The sequence below is a fragment of the Sesamum indicum genome, linkage group LG11 (assembly GCF_026168435.1).
Source record: "Sesamum indicum cultivar Baizhima isolate 11 linkage group LG11, ASM2616843v1, whole genome shotgun sequence".
Classification (NCBI taxonomy): domain Eukaryota; kingdom Viridiplantae; phylum Streptophyta; class Magnoliopsida; order Lamiales; family Pedaliaceae; genus Sesamum; species Sesamum indicum.
Window position 1 is genome coordinate 3,009,196 of NC_142667.1, and position 19,479 is coordinate 3,028,674.

The following is a 19,479-nucleotide window of genomic DNA, read 5'->3' on the forward strand; positions in this document are numbered from 1 at the left end:
ACACATTTACGTTTCTTCATCTCAAACTTGATATTATGATTTTTAAAATAAACTCGTCTATCCTACTTACATACATATATCAGGTTGAAGCAGAGAAAAGGGACATGTATCACATAATTGTACAAAATAATACTGAAAAATTAGATACAAAAGTGAAGAAACTCACTCTCCAACAAGACGTGGTTCCACTAACGGAAATTATTAAATTCATAAAAATCAAACCAAGATACAAGTTATACTTGCAGAACGACTAGAGGGTTGGATATTATAAAATAGAAAGCGAAATGCATCAAATACAAGTGACAAGGTAATAAATTATTTTAATTATCTCTGGCCCTCATGCACTAAAAAGAAACAAAATTAAATATTAGCGTGCAATCATGTGCATTTTTGCTATCACACACATTTTTATCTCAAGAACTTGATATTATAATTTTTAAAATAAACTTGTCTATCCTACTAACATACATATCTCAGGTTGAAGTAGGGGAAAGGGACATGTATCACATAATTGTATAAAATAATGATGTAAAATTCGATTTAAAAGAGAAGAAACTCGCTCTCCAACAAGACGTGGTTCCTCTAACGGAAATTATTGAATCCATAAAAATCAAACCAAGATACAAGTTATCCTTGCAAGAACGACTAGAGGGTTGGAGATTACAAAAAAGAAAGCGAAATGCATCAAACACAAGTGACAAGGTAATAATTATTTAATATTTTACAAAAATAACTTGTAATTCTTTAGTTATGCAAAACTAATGTAATATAACTAACATTTTTCAGTCAAAATTTTCATACAATTGCACTATATTCATGACAAAGTCACTCAAAACTTCCGCTTATTAAAGGAGATTGCTACGTTTATCCTATTTAGCTGCCGAAGGAATGATAAAATTCTTGCACAGGTAAATTCAAAATCCTTAATTCGATTTTATTTATGACCAAAATTTATGTGGATATGTTTTGTTTTCTGACTTTTCAGTTGTAGAAGATTATAAAAAATTAACGCATTGTTATGTCATTTTTTCGTGACCCGTATTGAAACTCCATAAACATTCAGATTGAGGATGCAAGTAGAAGTAAAATAGGAAATGTCCATGTTGTCAGTGATCGAAAAGAAAATAGAAGCTAAGTAGCATATAATTTTTTGCAAAGATAACTGATTTTAGTTTGGTTGAATTTTAACTCTAATCTTTGTTATATGCTCTTAGTTTAATAGGCATTCCATCAGAGTCGGGCAATACTAAACAAAATGATAATGGATGATGAAGAGTTGGAGATCTTCGCATGCACTTTAAACAACCGAATAATTGATTTTTAGCGAGTCAAATCTCTCTTTATTCTTTTTCTACTATATTGTCAATATTTACCATAAAAGAGGAAATTTTGAATTCGAGCATCTTCTTCTTTTTTTTCTTTTTAATCATTTGATATAGTTGCCCAATGACAAATTCGATTAGGCTTGTACAAATCAATTTTATTATTTTATTGATAATTTTTTATTTGTTCTTTAATTATTATATAACACGTTTTTTTGCCGAAAAGTTATTAAATTATTTTAATTATCTCCAGCCCTCATCCAATAAAAAGAAACAAAATTAGATATTAGTGTGCAATCACGTGCATTTTTGCTATTACACACATTTACGTTTCTTCATCTCAAACTTGATATTATGATTTTTAAAATAAACTCGTCTATCCTACTTACATACATATCTCAGGTTGAAGCAGAGGAAAGGGACATGTATCACATAATTGTACAAAATAATGCTGAAAAATTAGATACAAAAGTGAAGAAACTCACTCTCCAACAAGACGTGGTTCCACTAACGGAAATTATTAAATTCATAAAAATCAAACCAAGATACAAGTTATACTTGCAGAACGACTAGAGGGTTGGATATTATAAAATAGAAAGCGAAATGCATCAAATACAAGTGACAAGGTAATAAATTATTTTAATTATCTCTGGCCCTCATGCACTAAAAAGAAACAAAATTAAATATTAGCGTGCAATCATGTGCATTTTTGCTATCACACACATTTTTATCTCAAGAACTTGATATTATAATTTTTAAAATAAACTTGTCTATCCTACTAACATACATATCTCAGGTTGAAGTAGGGGAAAGGGACATGTATCACATAATTGTATAAAATAATGATGTAAAATTCGATTTAAAAGAGAAGAAACTCGCTCTCCAACAAGACGTGGTTCCTCTAACGGAAATTATTGAATCCATAAAAATCAAACCAAGATACAAGTTATCCTTGCAAGAACGACTAGAGGGTTGGAGATTACAAAAAAGAAAGCGAAATGCATCAAACACAAGTGACAAGGTAATAATTATTTAATATTTTACAAAAATAACTTGTAATTCTTTAGTTATGCAAAACTAATGTAATATAACTAACATTTTTCAGCCAAAATTTTCATACAATTGCACTATATTCATGACAAAGTCACTCAAAACTTCCGCTTATTAAAGGAGATTGCTACGTTTATCCTATTTAGCTGCCGAAGGAATGATAAAATTCTTGCACAGGTAAATTCAAAATCCTTAATTCGATTTTATTTATGACCGAAATTTATGTGGATATGTTTTGTTTTTTGACTTTTCAGTTGTAGAAGATTATAAAAAATTAACGCACTGTTATGTCATTTTTTCGTGACCCGCATTGAAACTCCATAAACATTCAGATTGAGGATGCAAGTACAAGTAAAATAGGTAATGTCCATGTTGTCAGTGATCGAAAAGAAAATAGAAGCTAAGTAGCATATAATTTTTTACAAAGATAACTGATTTTAGTTTGGTTGAATTTTAACTCTAATCTTTGTTATATGCTCTTAGTTTAATAGGCATTCCATCAGAGTCTGGCAATACTAAAGAAAATCAAATGGATGATGAAGAGTTGGAGATCTTAGCATGCACTTTAAACAACCCAATAATTGATTTTTAGCGAGTCAAATCTCTCTTTATTCTTTTTCTACTATATTGTCAATATTTACCATAAAAGAGGAAATTTTGAATTCGAGGATATCTCGACATCCGTATATCCAATAAGTCTAAAACTTTACCAAAATATTCTTTTGTAAGTTTTATCATATCTAACGGTCTGATCTGAATTCTGATGGCTCGATTAACCCATGTTGTTCAGTTATATAACATGATAGTTACATCAATGTTACTAACATTTATAAATATATAAATTTTGTAAATTGTGAACATATATTAATTTCAACTATATCTATGTAAAAATTTTATAATTTAATCTCATGATTTAAAATAATAATAGTAATAATAATAATAATAATAATAATAATAATAATAATAATAAAAATAATAATAATAAAAATATTAGTAGTAGTAGTAGTAATACAAAAAGTCAAAAATAAACAACCCATCACTCTCTCTCTTGTTCTCGTTTCTTCTTCCTCTTTCTTTCTCTCTTTCTGTTTCTTCTCCATTCTTTCTCCTCTCTCAATTCTTCCCCAAATCCATCTTTTGGATCCCTAACCCCAAACTCACGGCAACAAAGACGGCAGGTCGACAACAAGGACGGCGACGAGTACAACAACGAGTACGGCAACGAGTACGGCTTCCATCTTTCTCCTCTCATTTCTTCCCAAAACCCATCTCTTAGAACCCTAGCCCCAAACTCACGGCAACAAGGACGGTAAGTTAGCAACAAGGACGGCGACCAGTATGGCTTTCAGGTAATCTTTATTTCTGTGTTGCATTTTACTTGTTCTTCTTTTTCTTGGGTTTGGCTGTGTTTTTAGCACATCTTATTTAATTCTTTTTCTTGGGTTTGGGTGTGTTTTCAATGGACAATGATTTGTTTAATTCTTATTGTTGTTGTTTGCTTTTATAAGAGTTGTAATGTTGTATGGAAGACCATTATCGATTAGCAAAATTTCTGAAAAAATTTGTATGTAATGTTGTAAAATTCCTCTCCTTCCCGCCTCCATTCTGGTGCAATTTCTGGAACAAATTCGCGAGCTCGAGCTCGACAGCTCAAACTCGAACTCGACAAATCGAGCTCAAGCTCGAAAATATTGTATCGAGCTCGACTCGAGCTCGACCCGTTGCCAGCCCTACCAATATATATTATACAGTCCCCCGTTCTCGGATGGAATATGCACTTGCCAGTGTAATATTTTGTGCGAGACTAAACAATTAAGAAAATTTACTAAGCTTAATAAATGGGAGTGGGTGGGTGGGAGCTATTAATTATCTTCCACCTACTCACTTATATTTTTCTCCTTTCATTTGCATTCCTTCCATTTGCATTTCTAACTCCCAAATTCATTTTCTCCACAATGGCTAGCAAAGGTAACTATCTTCCTTAGTTAAAGTTTGTTTCTTCTTCATTTGGTGTTCTTGTTTTGTATTTTGCTTCTTTGATTGAAATGTGGAGTGGGGAGGATGATTGTGAAAGTGGTCGACAGACAACGGCATACCCGACCGAACGGGGGGCACGGCGAAGGTGGGGGGAGGCGCGAGGCGCAACTTCGAGGTGGAGGAAAGGCGCCCTACCGCCGGCTCGAGGCAGCGCCTTTAGCTGGAGGCAAGGCCCTTCCCCTGGCCCGAGGCGGTGCCTCGGGTTGGGGGGATGAGATCCCCCTCCCAACTCACGATCGCACCTCGGTTGGTTCGGTGTCGGGGCTCGGTAGAGGGGAAGTTACGGGCTTTTTTCCACTTGCCGAAAAAGTTTTTGACGTTTGGGGTGATCTTCCTCCATATCTAGAAGGTTATTCACCCGATCGTATTGCCGCGATTGTGAGTTTACCTAAGTGTCCTTCTTTTGACTCAGGTGAGAATTTAGAGGATTTATCTGCCTTTGAATTAAACTCGACGGGTTTAGACGTAGCGAACAATTTGATGAATAGCATCTAACGGTGAGGATGGGGAGGCTTACACTGAGCGATGTGAGAGTGACGATGAGGTTGTCAGTGAGGAAGATGAGACTGAGAGTGAGGGGAAAGAGGTTGAAAGTGACAGTGAGGGAGCCAAAGTCACCGAGGTGTCCGCCCGATCGAGTGTAGTTGTTGCGTTGGGAGTTGATGGAGGCGTCAGGGCGTTCCTCGTCGCCGCATTCCACGTTGTCGCATGGTGGATATCGGTACTTGTGATAGCAGTTTGACTAGAGAGCAGCTTGCCATCATTCGCGTAACTTTCAGAGTACCTTCCGCACACAAGTTTATTCTTCGCTCTCGGGGTCGGAGGATTAGGGATCCTCCAATTGGGTGTTTCACTATTTATGAAACTTATTCCTTACTTGTCAAGGTAATTCGGATGGTATTTGTGTCAGCCAACTTAAGTCGAGTTCGTTTATGTGTTTTGAGTGTTGGCGATGTCGTCTTTTTAGAGTTGGGGCTTCCGTTAACTCTAGAGAGCTTTCACGCTTTATAGACTGTCCTTCGCGTGGCGGAAGTGTCTACTTCTTCTGATAACGGGCGGTATTTTTACTTTCGTCCGCAGAAGGCTTGTAGGTTTTTAAACGGGTTTGTTTCCTCTAAGGGTCCTTGGAAGGAAAAATTTTTACGTTAGAGATTATGGTTGGGGTTTGGTCTCGTAGTGGAGTAGCTCGCATATCAAGATTACTCATCGTAAGGAGTTTGAAAAATTGTGTCAGGGGTTTATGGTGGTGGGGTTGTTTAGCCGAATGATGGACATCGCTCATTATTTCCCTTCTGGTATTCCCTTGTAATTGCATACGGTATTTAAATTGTTCCGCTATATCGTTTGCATTTTTTTTTCTTTTTTTGCATGAACTTGATTCGGGTTTTTTTGCGCTAAATTGATTATGTTTCAAATAAGAAGCTTGAGATCGACGTCGTACGTGCCAGCAAGGCGGTGGTTAAGGAATAGAAGAAATGCGACCAAGAGTCAGCACCGCCACAAGTGGAGCTCTGTTTCTATCACGCCCCATGGGGTCTCCACTGGGAGCGGCCATTCCGGTTCTCTTTCGACTCCACCGGTTGGTCCTTCTCCTCCCCCAAAGAGGCAAAGAGGCGCCGTTTCCTTGTCGGAGGGCATGCTTGTGCTACAGGGGAGGAGCCACGCTGGAGGTGTTTCGTCCTACTGGAGCCGCACCCAAGGCGTCGTGAGTGAAGATGGCTTAAGTCGGGTTGCGGACCTTTCGGAAGAGCAAATGGATGAGTTACTGGATGAGAACATGGCTCGGATTTGTGTTGTGTTTTTACCTTTCCACTCCGTTTGATTCTGTCGGTTTTGAGTGATTTGTTTTATTTTTGTAGGCTCTGGTTGTGATAACAGCGGCAAAAAATTGACGAGCCGCCCTGTTGGCGGAAATGAGGCGTTTGGAGGTTGCTTTGGAGCAATGGGAGGCGATTTTTCCTGACTTAAGGAGGAGAGGGATGAGGCTTTCGAAAATATTGCCTCTTGGGAGCATCAATTTGAGCGAGAGATATCTACTGGGAGGAAATTTTTGGCCTCTGCATCTAGTGTTGCTTTTATTGCTAAGACTCAAGAGGAGGTGGTCTCGAGGTTCCAGGAATTAGAGGACTTCGATATGATCTTAACTGACACGACAGCTCCTATTCACGATGATGCAATTCGAAGGTGTTATCGTGTCCTTCGTTGAACCCTTCGAGAGAAAAGCCGGATTGTTGAAGAGGACATTGGACTCCTTGATCCTGAGGTATCGGAGGGTGAAGAAAAGGTGGTGGAAGTTGCCGACGGTTGAGCCCCCCAAGTTTAAAAGCTTTGTAGTTTTCCGTTTGTTACTTAGGATTTAATCTCGGCATGTAATCGGATTAGTTTGTTTAGTATGGGCTTGACTCCCGGCATGTAATCAACACATATTATTTAGGGTGACCGCTTCGCCTCATATGGGGCGCTTTTGTAAGTAGGCGGTTCTAACCCGCGATTGTAGTATTATACTTAATCGGCTTTATGTTACTCATGTTGTATCTTTTTGGGATGAGTTTGCCTTTTGTTACGCAATGTATTTTGATTGGGTGATGCCTCAAGGGATGATTTTGCTCGAGTCCCGGAGTTGGATCTCTGCCAACTTCATTTAGGGAAGGGAAAAATTCTTAGGGGACAACGTTGCTGGGGGTTGATCTTTAACGGATTTTCAGTTAGGGGTCCCGGGGCATTTGGTACCTCAAGGGGGCCTATCGAAAATCCATAGATCCCCCTTATCAAAGAAATTTTCAACTACAACTAGAAAATTAACTTCATTACTTGGGCGTGAATTACAAGAGTTTCACAAGGGGTCGACGGGGAGGGATAAAAACGTTACACTTCTACTTTGCCCCCTATTACAAAATATTCAAAAAGTGAACTTTATCTACCCAGAGAACTTAACAGTAATACTTCTTGAGATTTGCGATGTTCTACGTACGAGGGATGTTCTATCCATCGAGCTGTTGCAACTTGTAAGCCTCTGCATTCACCACCTCTATACCTTGTAAGGGCCTTCCCACTTTGGATCCAACTTCTCAATGGGGCCCGAAACCTCAGCTTTTTGCATCACCAGATCTCCCACTGAAAAATTTCTTGGCTAGACTCTCGCATTGTATGGCTTAGCCATTCTGGTTCTGTACATAGTGGCCCAGATTGTGGCTTTTTCTTTGGCTCTTCGACAAAGTTTAGGTTCATCCTCAATCCTTGCTCCTTGTAGTCTAGATTGCAATGTTTCACTCGCCAATTGAGATCTCTTATTTCCGCCGGCACTACGGCATATGTCCGATAAGATTGGTTAAACAGGGATTCTAATGTAGGAGTCCTTGGCATCATTCGATATTCCCATAAAACGCTAGGGAGCTCATCCACCCAAGCCCCCTTTGCGGTTCCCAACCGAGCCTTCAAGTGTTGAAGGATTGTTCGGTTGGTGACCTCCGTTTGTCCGTTTGCTTGGAGATTACTAACTGATGTGAAGAATTATTTGATCGCCAGCCCCTTGCATCAGTACTTAAGTTTATTCCCCAAAAAAACTGAGTCCCATTGTAGATATTATGGTGCTGGGGATGCCAAAACGGCATATGATGTTCTTTAATTGGAACTTGATCACTTCTTTTCTGATATTTTGGCTAATGGTTTGGCCTCTATCCACTTTGTAAAAAAGTCCACAACGACGATCAAGAACTTTCTTTGTTTTGCAGAAAAGGCCCAACTAGATCAAAAGGACAGGGACTTTCCAAGGGCTACATTAGTGCTGCCAGCTGGTGATTAATGTTTGCATGTTCTTGGCATGCCCTGCATCGCCTTACCAACTCATGTGCATCGGAGAGCATCGTTGGCTAGAAGAACCCCTGCCTGAGGGCTTTCTCCGCTGAGCCCTTTCCTCCAAGGTGGTTTCCACAAATTTCCTCATGTATCTCTCTTAGGACATAAGTTCCCTCTTCAGGAATTAGGCACTCTATGAGGGGCAGCGAGAAACTACGTTTGTACAACTCTCTATCCATCATAACGAAGCGGGATGCTCTTCCTCTCAAGGCCTTCACCTCTTTTTTTGGTTCCTTGGTACAGTTCCATCAGTTAGGAATCTGACGATCCCTTTTTTCAAAGTTGGGGGCGTTAGGTCCGCGCACATAATCTCCTCTTGCTCCTCTATCGCGGCTCTTTCCAACGAGAGAAAAGTGATTCTCCTATTTCGAATGGCTGCCATCGAGTTTGCTAACTTGGCTAGTTGGTCAGCCACAACATTATTTGTTCTCGACACCTGAACAATAGAGGCTTCTTCGAACTTTTCAAGTAAATTTTTCGCTTTGGAACCAAGAGAACATTAGCCAACCACTCGGGGTATTGCACCGGGCGTATGTGCTTGGCTTTAAGCAGCTTATCCACTTTCGATTTTATTGCTTGACTTCTCTCCAGCCCAAATGTCCTTTTTTTTCCTTTACAGGTTTGCTTCGGGATTTACATTGAGCTGGTCAGTGATAACGTCTGGTGGGATCCCATAGAAATCCATCATGCTCCATGCAAACACTTCCTCATTTTCGATCAAAAATTAAGTTAAATTCTCTTCAGTAGACTGGCACATCGCTATGTCTATCTTCATTGTCTTGTCGTCGTCTACGGAGAGATGGATCACCTTTAGCTCTTCCACGGCTTCAACTCTTTTTTCCCCACATGTTGCTCCTACGTGCTCTTTCGGGCCGTCTCTTATCTCATATCTCTCATCAGTCATCTTTCTCCTTGTTTTTTCATCGGCCGCTTCGTTCAATTTCTCACGCGATCTTTTAAGGGTATTCACGTAGCATTCCCTTGCCATTCTCTCGTCCCCCACGACTTCCCTCACATCGTCAGAAGTGGAGAATTTAAGTTTCAGGTGGAAAGTAGACGCTATCGCTCGGAAGAGGTTTAAGCTTGGTCTCCCCAAGATTACGTTGTAGGTGGATGGAGCCTTCACCATGAGGAACTTCACCAATTTTATGGACCTCTTTGGATAGGAACCGAGGGATAATGGTAGCGTCACCTCCCCTACTGGTTCGATCATAGCGCCGCTGAAACCTGTGAGTGGGGCGTTCACCTTCTGAAGTTGCGCATTATCAATCCCTAATTGGACATACGCGTTTTGGAATATAATATCCGTTGAACTCCCACTATCCACTAAAATCTTTTTGACCCAAAAGTTGGAGATCGTTGCAGAGATGACCAAGGCGTCGTTGTTTTGATTCCTCATTAGTTCCAAGTCTTGCTGGTTGAATGAAATCTCATCCTTTTGTTTCGAACTAGTATTGTGAACTTGAATAGGGGTTTGTGCATGGTTTCCCCTAGCTGCTCGAGCGAGAGCCTTTCTTGCATTAGCCGAGTCACCACTAGCTGGGCCACCCGAAATTACTGCGATAACCCCTGTGGTGGGGAGGTTGTCGCTGTTCCCGGTCTGTGTGGACGTTGGATCTCAAGGTTGGGGATTCGATCCCTTGTTGACGTATTCTTTTAAGTATTCTCATGGAATCAGCTTTTCTATCTCATTTTTCAAGTGGTGGCACTCCTCCGTCGTGTGCCCTCTATCTCGTTTGAAACGACAATATTTGTCGGACTTAAGCCTCTTAGGGTTGTCTTTCATTTTCTTGGCCATTGATTGATTAATCCTTGTTGCTTAGCTACAACCAATATCTCCCTTCTGGGAGCGTTCAAGGGGGTATAGTAAGCGAACCCAGCCGGAGGTACATGCTTGCATTCGTCTTTCTTCTTCGGCTCTTTTTTCCTCTTCCTGACCCTTCCTTTTTCTGTTAGAGGAAGGATCAAACACGTTCGACTCCTCAACGCGGATGTATTTTTGGGAGCGCACAAGTAAATCTTCCATAGTGCTTGGGGGCTTGCCAGCTATGGACTCCTTGAATCTTCCTGGTAGCAGGTTTTGTTGGACAATACTGGTCAATAACTCATGGTTAACATGGAGAACCTCATGCACTGCGTCTACAAACCTTTGCATGTAGTCTCTCAGAGTCTCGCCCTCCCTTTGGCGGATGGTAAATAGAAATGCAGCCATTCTCGGAACTTTTTTGTTCATGGAGAAGTGGTGCATAAAACACTAAACCAACTGCTCGTGGCTAGAAATAGTTCCAGTCGGCAGTTGGTTGAACCAGACTAATGCACATTTCGAGAGCGTAGTGCGGAAGACCTTGCAGTAAGCGGCATCACCTCAAACCGTACCAATGAATCTTGGCGTAACATTTGTCTAAGTGTTCTTATGGGTCTCCTGTCCCATCAAATTCTGATAGATTCGACACCTTGAGACCTGATGGGAGCACTTCAGCCAGAATGGTCGGGGCAAACAAGCTACATCTTAGAGGGGCCACGGCTAAGGGCAAGTAAGAATCCTCGACTCCTCTAGGTGGTAGGGGTGGAAGATTCTTGATTACGGAGATTCTGATCTTGAGTCTGTGCGACTTCAGGTTTGGAAATCCAGTTGTTTACTTCTCTCGCCTCTACTCCTCCTCCTCGGGAGCCGAGGATAATTCTCGACTTCTGTGAGGGGAATGAGGGGGCGGGTTCATAGGTTGTTGCGCTACAAATTGGGCCACGGCTTAATCCGCAGCTCGGATAGACGCATCGCGTATCAGGGCTAACAAGGCCTCTTACATCAGTTGAATCATCAGTTCTTGGGGTGGAGCTCCCGAGGGAAGTGCTCTCGTGGGAGGCGCAGGCAGAGATTATTGACGCAGTGGGGGGATTTCCCCGTTGAGGGGGTGTTTGCTCATGTGTCGGGGGGTTACCTCCTGGGGCATTGATTGTTCCCGAGGCGGGTTTAGTTCCACCCTGTTCACTTAGGCTTCGCGGATCACGTCCAGGTCGTGGATGTCACGGGCTCGAGACCTGGTTTGCATACTCAGTGTCGAGGTAAACCTTCCCACAGACGGTCCCGATGATGTGGTCGAGGTTTTTACGAAGGGATAAAATTGTGAATTTTACCTACGGCACAATTATACATCAAGTGAAACACAATTTTTTAGGGAGGTCTTTTTGCAAGAAAAATAGTCACTATCAATGAATAGTGCTTACCTTAAAAAATTAATATTTTTAGTATTTATAGTAGTGTTAGAAGTTATATGGTGTGGTGGGTTGCATTTGTTTAATATGAGCCTCATATATGTTAAATTATTTTTTTACCCTTGCAGGTTAATATTTTTTACCAATATACATCATGTAATTTGAAGTGCAGGACTATGGATCTTGACGCCGACTTCCTCTTGCACTTCCTAAACCTTGGGAATAAAATGAAGTAGAAAGCAATCTCACTAAGAAAAATACAAGCAGAAAATTACTTAGTCATCATATGCTATACGTCTACATCAGTTGATCGAATTTGTTTAAAACCTTAAATCCATCATAGTTACTAAAACTAAAATATGAACCATCGATTTATATTAGATAACATCCAAAGGTTGTGAAAGAATAAAAAAATAGTAATACTTTAAAAAGTGTGCGTGCATTACCCCACACGCGTGAAGTGGTGTTTTGTACAATTTTTAGAAATTACGAGAGTTAATTTGGTGTTATTATTTTTTTAAAAGGGCGGCTCTTTGCTTATTTCTTGTATGTATCACACGGAGGTACAATTTAACAGTGGCCTTTTACGTAATAATAGAAGATCTTAAAAGGATTAACTAAAAGGATAACCTAAATTTCATCAAGAAATAATTAAAGGAAAAAAAACATCAATTGCAAAAAAAGTGGGTAATTATTTTCTGCTATGGAATAATTCTTCAAATCATATGGATCTATGCATTAATTCTCATGTGAGTAATACAAAAACGCAGAAATTCACATAATTGTTGTTCAACACTAAGATAATTTATTATCTGAATAATTTTCATATATTAAAGTTTTGTGGCGGTGGTAGTTGAATGACAAATAACTAGCTAAATTCTTGTCACATCTGCATTGAGCAGCAACCTTATTTTTTCCCAGTTAATCTAAAACAACCCAAATGAGTTGGATCTAGAAGGAGGCTGCTTCTTGTGCTTTGGCGACGGTGCTGGTGCACTTGAAGGCGGGTGAGATGGCTTGTGGTTGCGCTTGATTTGATTAAATTCCTCCACATCGTCCGATCCTTTCGAACGTGGTGCATTGGCCTTTGGTGATGGTGCTGGTGCATGTTTATGTAGATGTTGTCGCTTTTGCTTTAGTTCGATCTCATTAATTTTCTCGTCAAATTCAACGTCATCATTTAATACTTGTGAATGTGGTGAACTAGGCTTTGGTGTTGGTGCTGGTGCATGTCTAGGTGGATGATGTGGCTTGCGCTTATGCAGCTCTTGCCTGTCGTCAAATTTGTCATTGGCGATAGCTGGGATTGCCAAAAGCACACCAAGCGAAAGGACTAAGAAATATGCTCTTGACATGACTAGGATGTTTGGTTAATTTTTTTGAGGTGGTGAAAATATTGGAGAGAGGTGTTGGTTTTTATAGTGAACTGTTGTAAACCCCTCTCCTAGGAGTAAATTCCACCCAACAACTATATGGAATATAAATTCATTCAGTTACCAAAGTATATATGAAGCCATCTTGCATCTTCGTACACGTGGGGTATACACATTATTTTTCATCGATACACTAGTTGTATATTAGATTGGATTTATTAATGAAATATTTATTGCATTTAATATGTGCAATGTTTTCAATAATTACACAATTTGGATGATAGATTGTAATGTGTACTATCAATGGTATTACATTTAAACTATACATTGTCTTTAATCAATGCAATAGTTATATTGTAGATTGAATTTTTATTGAAGTTTTACCATATATGTAATGCACAATTGTTTCAAACAATGCATTATCTTTACGGTAGATGTGATTTTTTAGGGATAATTTCACATTTAATACCCAAAGTATACCCTTTTTGTTATTAGTTTTAGTACCACAGGTTTTTAAGTTATCAGACTTGGTACTCAAAGTATTTAATTTTCATCCGCCTGAATACCTTCCGTTAAGTTGACCATGAAAACAAACGATCAACCTAATTTTGGAGGACAAAATAGGTGGGGATTTTCTATGTAAGGGCATGTTTGGCTTCCACTATATTCAACATAAAAAATGCATAATTGTTTTCAATCAATGCACTATTTTTACGGTGGATGCAAATTTTATTTTCAATCTTATTGCATCTAATACATACGTATATATGTAAGCCATCAAATAGAAGGAATATATCATCTATTTTATTATTGTATTGATATTTTGTAGGCGTAATGACAAAAATAGTCCAGTAAGTAAGGGGGGTGGCATTCTTGGTCCCGTAACTTTAGAACTGGCAATTTTAGTCCTCCGCACAAATCTGACCAATTTTTGGATAATTTTACCCTTTCCTAGCTTTAAAATGAATAATTTAGTCTAGTTTCAATTATTTTTGCATTCTAATGCATATTTTTGTACATGGTCGCCTAAAATGGTATCAGAGCCTAGATTTATTGAAGAAATATATAATTATATTATATTTTGATATTATTTATCTACTAATGGAGGAGACTCTTCGAGCGAGAATCGAACCAAACGACAGTTTGAGTTATAATGATAACAAGGAATATTTCCGAATTCTAGAAATACAAAGAAGAGAATTTCTCATGAAAATTCTTGACAAGTGTTACAACGGTCCCAAGAGGATTAATCCAAAACCTCTCATGCCAAAAGAAGAATAAAAATAGCTGAGAAATTTTGAAGTTAGACAAGTACTACTAGGAAATGCAGTGAGGCGTCTACACTTCATTGAAGTCCATGGTAGAATCCCAGTCAGGAGAAGCGGAACAGGTAAATTCCTACATAATGTCAGTTCTAAAAATTATGATTAAAGAAATTAACTGGAAAGAACTCGAGCCGAATACATCGAAGAACTCTCAATATCTGAGGGAGATGCAAAAAACAGTTCAAGATTATGGACATAGGTTAATTCATAAACCTATGAAAATAGAATCTTTGAGCTGTGGACGAGGTTCTTAAGATCTTTCTGGATCTACACAAGGATCGTACAGATCTGAAGTTTGAGATCGCAGATCTAAAAAAAATCAAAGGAAGAACCCTGAAACATCAAAATCTAGAAAAGAGCGAATTAGAGACGCCCTTGGAAAAGTACCTCTTCTATACCAGAAGGGGAAGGCCATAGAGATTCCAAAGCTGAAATCCAGAGAAGATATGATTATTGCCTCTATCAGATTTATAAAGTAATGGAGGTAACGAGAGCAGATCTACAAGAATTGATAGAATCCTTTTCCCAACTCGGGATTGTGGATTTAGTCAATATCCAAACAAATGAAATAACTCTAGCACTACCACCGCCAGAGAGAAGTACATGTTCTAATGATCCTCCACAGGATCAACGGATGAGAGAAAGTATGGATTTCCACACTAATGCCACTCCAATATTTATGGGAACAAGGCTAAAGGAAAATCCAAGAAGAAATCTAAAGAGAGTGCCTGAAAATACAACTTGGACGAAGACCATGTTCCAACCCTTACATCCATATGGCGCTATACTGAATCTGGATATTATCAATTTCCAAAATACCGAGAAATTGATAGATGAATGGGTTGCAGCCATCAAGATAGCAACAACTACCCTAGACCTCGACAAAGAAAACTTCATAAAGCTTGTGTAGTTGACCTTGGAGGGATCTGTGAAAATTGGATGGGATAATACCCCAAAATATACCAAAGCCAACATCTTTGCCGAAGATTCGAAAGGCACGATTGCAGACCGGCTAGGAAGACTTACAAAAATATACTTCATCGGAGATGAATACTTGTTGCATGCCCGAAAAGAAAAAAAACCATGAGTAGTGCCATTGAGGCACACCAAAAATGTCAAGGCTGTAACGCACTCCTCGATCTAGTGAATAAACAAAGGCGAAAATCCAAACCATCGCAGGATTGCATTGGGGAAGTTTCACTCAACCGTATCATACGCCTTACGCAATCAACCTTTAAAGCACATCTCTGAGGTAAATGTTGCTCACTATACCCCGTGAATAACTCCTGTGCTAATAATATATTATTCCCGAACAATCTACCTGCACAAAAGCATTCTGAGAGGGATTGATAATCTTGTCGAAAATTTGCTAAAACTTTGCACTATAATATTTGTAATCATCTTATACAAGACATTACAACAAGAAATAGGACGAAAGTCAGATACAGAAGAAGGGTTCTTTACCTTTGGGATAAAAGCAAGCAGTGTCGCATTCACCTGCTTAAGAAGAAGGCTCGTAGTAAAGAAGTCCATGATAACCTTAGTAACCTCGACACCGATAACTGACCATGCCGCTTTATAGAATCCAAACGAGTAGCACATCTGGTCCCAGAGATTTATCCTCAGCAATGTAAAAAATGCAAGTTTAATTTCCTCTCTCGTCACTGGTAGTATCATTTGTAGAGATTCCTCAACGGTGGTAATGTGACTAGCCCACGACTGTAAGTAATTTAAGCCCATAAATTGCAAGTTGCTCACCGTCCAACAACCTCTAATAAAATCACAATAATCTCCTTCGAATCAGTGTGTGTATGCCCTTCATCATCGTTGATTTGGAATACACGCTTAGAGGTTCGCCTAGTAGCTACTTTACGGAATAGAACAGCGAGCACTGATCTCCCCCTTTAAGCCATTGGATCTTAGCCATTTGTTGCAGCATTATTTGCTCCAATTTAACCGCTTTCATGTAGACAATCCAGCAACAATGTTCCAAGCGCAGCAATAATGAACTCTATCGGCCCTCCTGCAATTGAGCAATCTCCAAGAATTCTTTAGCAAGTTTGACATTCAACGAGATATCCCCCTTGTTTCTTCTTTGCTTACAAAAAACCTGCTTAAGTGCTTTGATCTTACTAGTAACAACATATATAGTAGTTCCAATAATATGATGCCTCCATACATTATGCACAGTGGGAATAGAATCCAGGTATGAAGCCAAATAATTATCAAAGCGAAACTTACTTACATGGTTATTGTTGACATTCCTCTTAAGTACCAATGGGGAATTGTCAGATGTGCGAGGTGTAGAACCAACATAGAAAGCTTCCGGCCATCTATCCAACTATCTATCATTAACTAGCATTTTGTCAATTCTCTTCCAAAAACTTCGACTGGTATCACTTCGATTGTGCCACGTAAAGCGTTCACCTGCATAGGCAATGTGATAAGTCTGTTGAAATAAGACATGCTTCAAATTATTCCATGGCTGCCCGAATATCTCCAGAAGCTTATAAGCACCACAAACCTCACTTATATGGACCACAACATTAAAATCTCCAAGCACTAATCAGGGTTCCTCATCAATATTATCTGCGAGTTGGCTAAAGAATAGAAAAGCTCCCTCCCAGCACTTAAGTTATTAGCACCACAGACAACAATAATCAAAACCGCCATATGTAATAATCTAATGCATACCGGATAGTGAACAAATTGAACATATACATTAACAATCTCAAGATCAAGTTCATCATCTTTCCATGCCTGCCAAATCCAGGTCCCAGGTCCAGTATAATCCACAAACTATTTCCATTTAGGCAATGAGCATGATTGAATACAAGAAAAATTTCTAGAAGAAACTCTAGTTCAAGAAGACAAAGAAAGACAAAGAAACTGTACCCAAAATTCTGAGACTAAGTCTCCAACCGCCACTTGGTGATCATGACGGTTCAATTCTCGAACATTCCGTACAGCCACATTCATCATGGATCACCATCTTTGGGGCTACATGTGGTAGGGCCCCTCTTAGCACACTCTGCTAAATCAACATCATCCATAAGAATATTAAAGCGGTTATAAAGAACGAGCTCTTTACCTTTCCCTTCACCGTTGCCAGCTAATATAGGCAGTATTTCACATTCAAACACTTGCTCCATAGGCACAACTAGCTCGAGAGTAGGAGTTGTCTCTGCATGCATGGGTGGTTCAGGCTTCGTCACATCAACATCTCTCTAGTTACTAGTCTCCCTTTTTCTACGTTGAACATATACATAAGTTGGGGATTTTTTACTCGATTCAGTGCTCAGGAACTTCACAGTTTGGTGACCAAGGCTATTACACGTTCGGCATTTTGGAGGTACCCATTCATATTCAACATCCATGCAGCATAGGGCCTCTCCCTTGTCATCTTTCGATACCATGACAACAATGTGCTTAGGCAAATTGGACGAGATATCCAGCATTACACATACATGAGCGAAGTCCAGTTTCGTGTATGCTTTCGTAATTGCGTCTTGATAAAGTGTCCTTCCAATACCACTCGCCACTATGCTAAGGCCCTCAGTTGTCCAGAATTCAACCGGGAGATGATGAAGCATAACCCAGATGGGAACTTGAGTATGTTTGTATTTTCTCAATCCCATACCGGGTTCTTAGTGTTGCAAGACAATTGGTCATCCCTGGAATAACCATGGACTGCCTCTAATTACCTCCTCCATAGCCACCTCTGTCTTAAATTGGAAAATATAGAAACCATTCACTGTAGCAATAACAACCTTCACTGCCGGCCTAACCAATTGCGCATATTCATTAAGAGGATGAAAATATGATTTTTTTCCAAACCTACTGCTTTTGCAGCCCAATGGTGGGAACCATTCGAACCAAGTCCAATGAAAGACAATAACCTCTCCATTTTGAATTACCGGAGGAATATACAATAACATTTTACCAGATGAATTATTGAATGCAGCTGCAAATTTATCATCTGTAGCAAATTGAGAGTCATTCACATGAAGAGGAACCTTATCCATAACAAACCAAGAGGTGGCGGATTCATGTGATCCGAACCCGTTGATGTAGGTGGAACCCCAATTGGTCATCGCAGTTTCAGCATCGTGGTCATGCATGGAGGCATAGAAGGCTCCATGAAAAATTTTTCCACGGAGGTAGGCACTTCATCAAACGGCGAAAACATTCCCCCAAAGAGGACGACATCTCCATGAAGACCGGAGATGGGAGCGAAGTAGGTTCTGTCGGGAACAAATGAGGAGGGGTAGCAAAACCCTAGTCCCCCCATCCAATGATGGCGTTAGAACCCTAGGAGGCGACACGACGTCATAAAGGAAGCGTGCAGCTTGCTCTAGTCGTTGGAATGCAAGGGATTCTTCGAACCGGTCTTGAAAGAGGAAGGACAAAACTGCAGCAATTGGCATGATGAAACCGGCCGATATCCCCCATGAACGGAGTTGGATTGTTGATCATCTCTTCCAAACTTTGTCATCCAACGGTTCTTCAATTCCACAAGCGCATTCATGGCAGCGAAATCCCCCTCAACAGTAACCCTCGACGCCAAGGCGTAGAACTCCGTAAAGTTGAAGTCTTGTTGGATTCTCGCCTTCAAGCATCATCAATCGGATATGATGGTCGCTCTTCGCGAAAAAACAACAGCAACAATTCATCGTCAGTCTCGTCCGACACCTTATCACCATCCGCCGCCTCAAAAGTAGTAGCAGTGTCGTGAATGTAGTGTGAGTATTAGGTGCAGTATGTGAGAGAGAACTAGAGTCCATCTTTTTACTTATCTTAATAGTTGTTTTAGCTTGTTTTCTTTTATGTAGGCCCTACACTTTTGCATGCATGGGCAAGCTATTCATATATTTGTACACATATTGTATATTTATAAATTTATGCATCAAAATATTTATGATGGTTTATTGCGAATTACTATTGCGTTTTGTACCGCAATTTTTACATGTCTTGTAAAATATTCCGAGAAAAGTATTATTTTAGTCCGCTAAGTATGCCTAATTTTAATTTTAGTCTGATAACTATGTTCATTTTTATTTAGGTCCAATAACTTACGAAATTGCTTACTTTTAGTTCTTTAGCAGATTTTCGGACAATTTTACCCCTATGAGTGTATATGGACTAAAACTGCCTTTCAAAAGTTGCATAGGGGTAAAAGTGTTCGAAAATCTGTCAGAGGACTAAAAGTAAGCAATTTCGTAAGTTACTAGACCTAAACAAAAATGGACATAGTTATCGGACTAAAATTAAAATTAAGTATACTTAGTGGATTAAAATAATACT

At 39.5% G+C, this 19,479-nt stretch overlaps 1 protein-coding gene across 1 annotated transcript; it reads right to left on the reverse strand.

The window, feature by feature from the left end:
- Positions 1-8,988: 8,988 nt before the first annotated feature.
- Positions 8,989-10,476, reverse strand: LOC148785007 (uncharacterized). The gene is made up of 2 exons (XM_088875666.1): positions 10,141-10,476; positions 8,989-9,864 (listed from the first exon to the last, which is right to left on the reverse strand). Exons 1-2 carry the CDS (start codon positions 10,474-10,476, stop codon positions 8,989-8,991), a joined length of 1,212 nt encoding a protein of 403 aa, XP_088731792.1.
- Between the last annotated feature and the right edge of the window lie 9,003 nt (positions 10,477-19,479).

Excerpts from the sequence above, each read along its gene's own strand:
- LOC148785007 (XM_088875666.1), bottom strand. The coding sequence starts at position 10,476 with ATGGCTGCATTTCTATTTACCATCCGCCAAAGGGAGGGCGAGACTCTG. Across the intron at positions 9,865-10,140 it reads AAGCATGTACCTCCGGCTGG|ACCGGGAACAGCGACAACCT; the intron begins GTTCGCTTACTA and ends ACGTCCACACAG.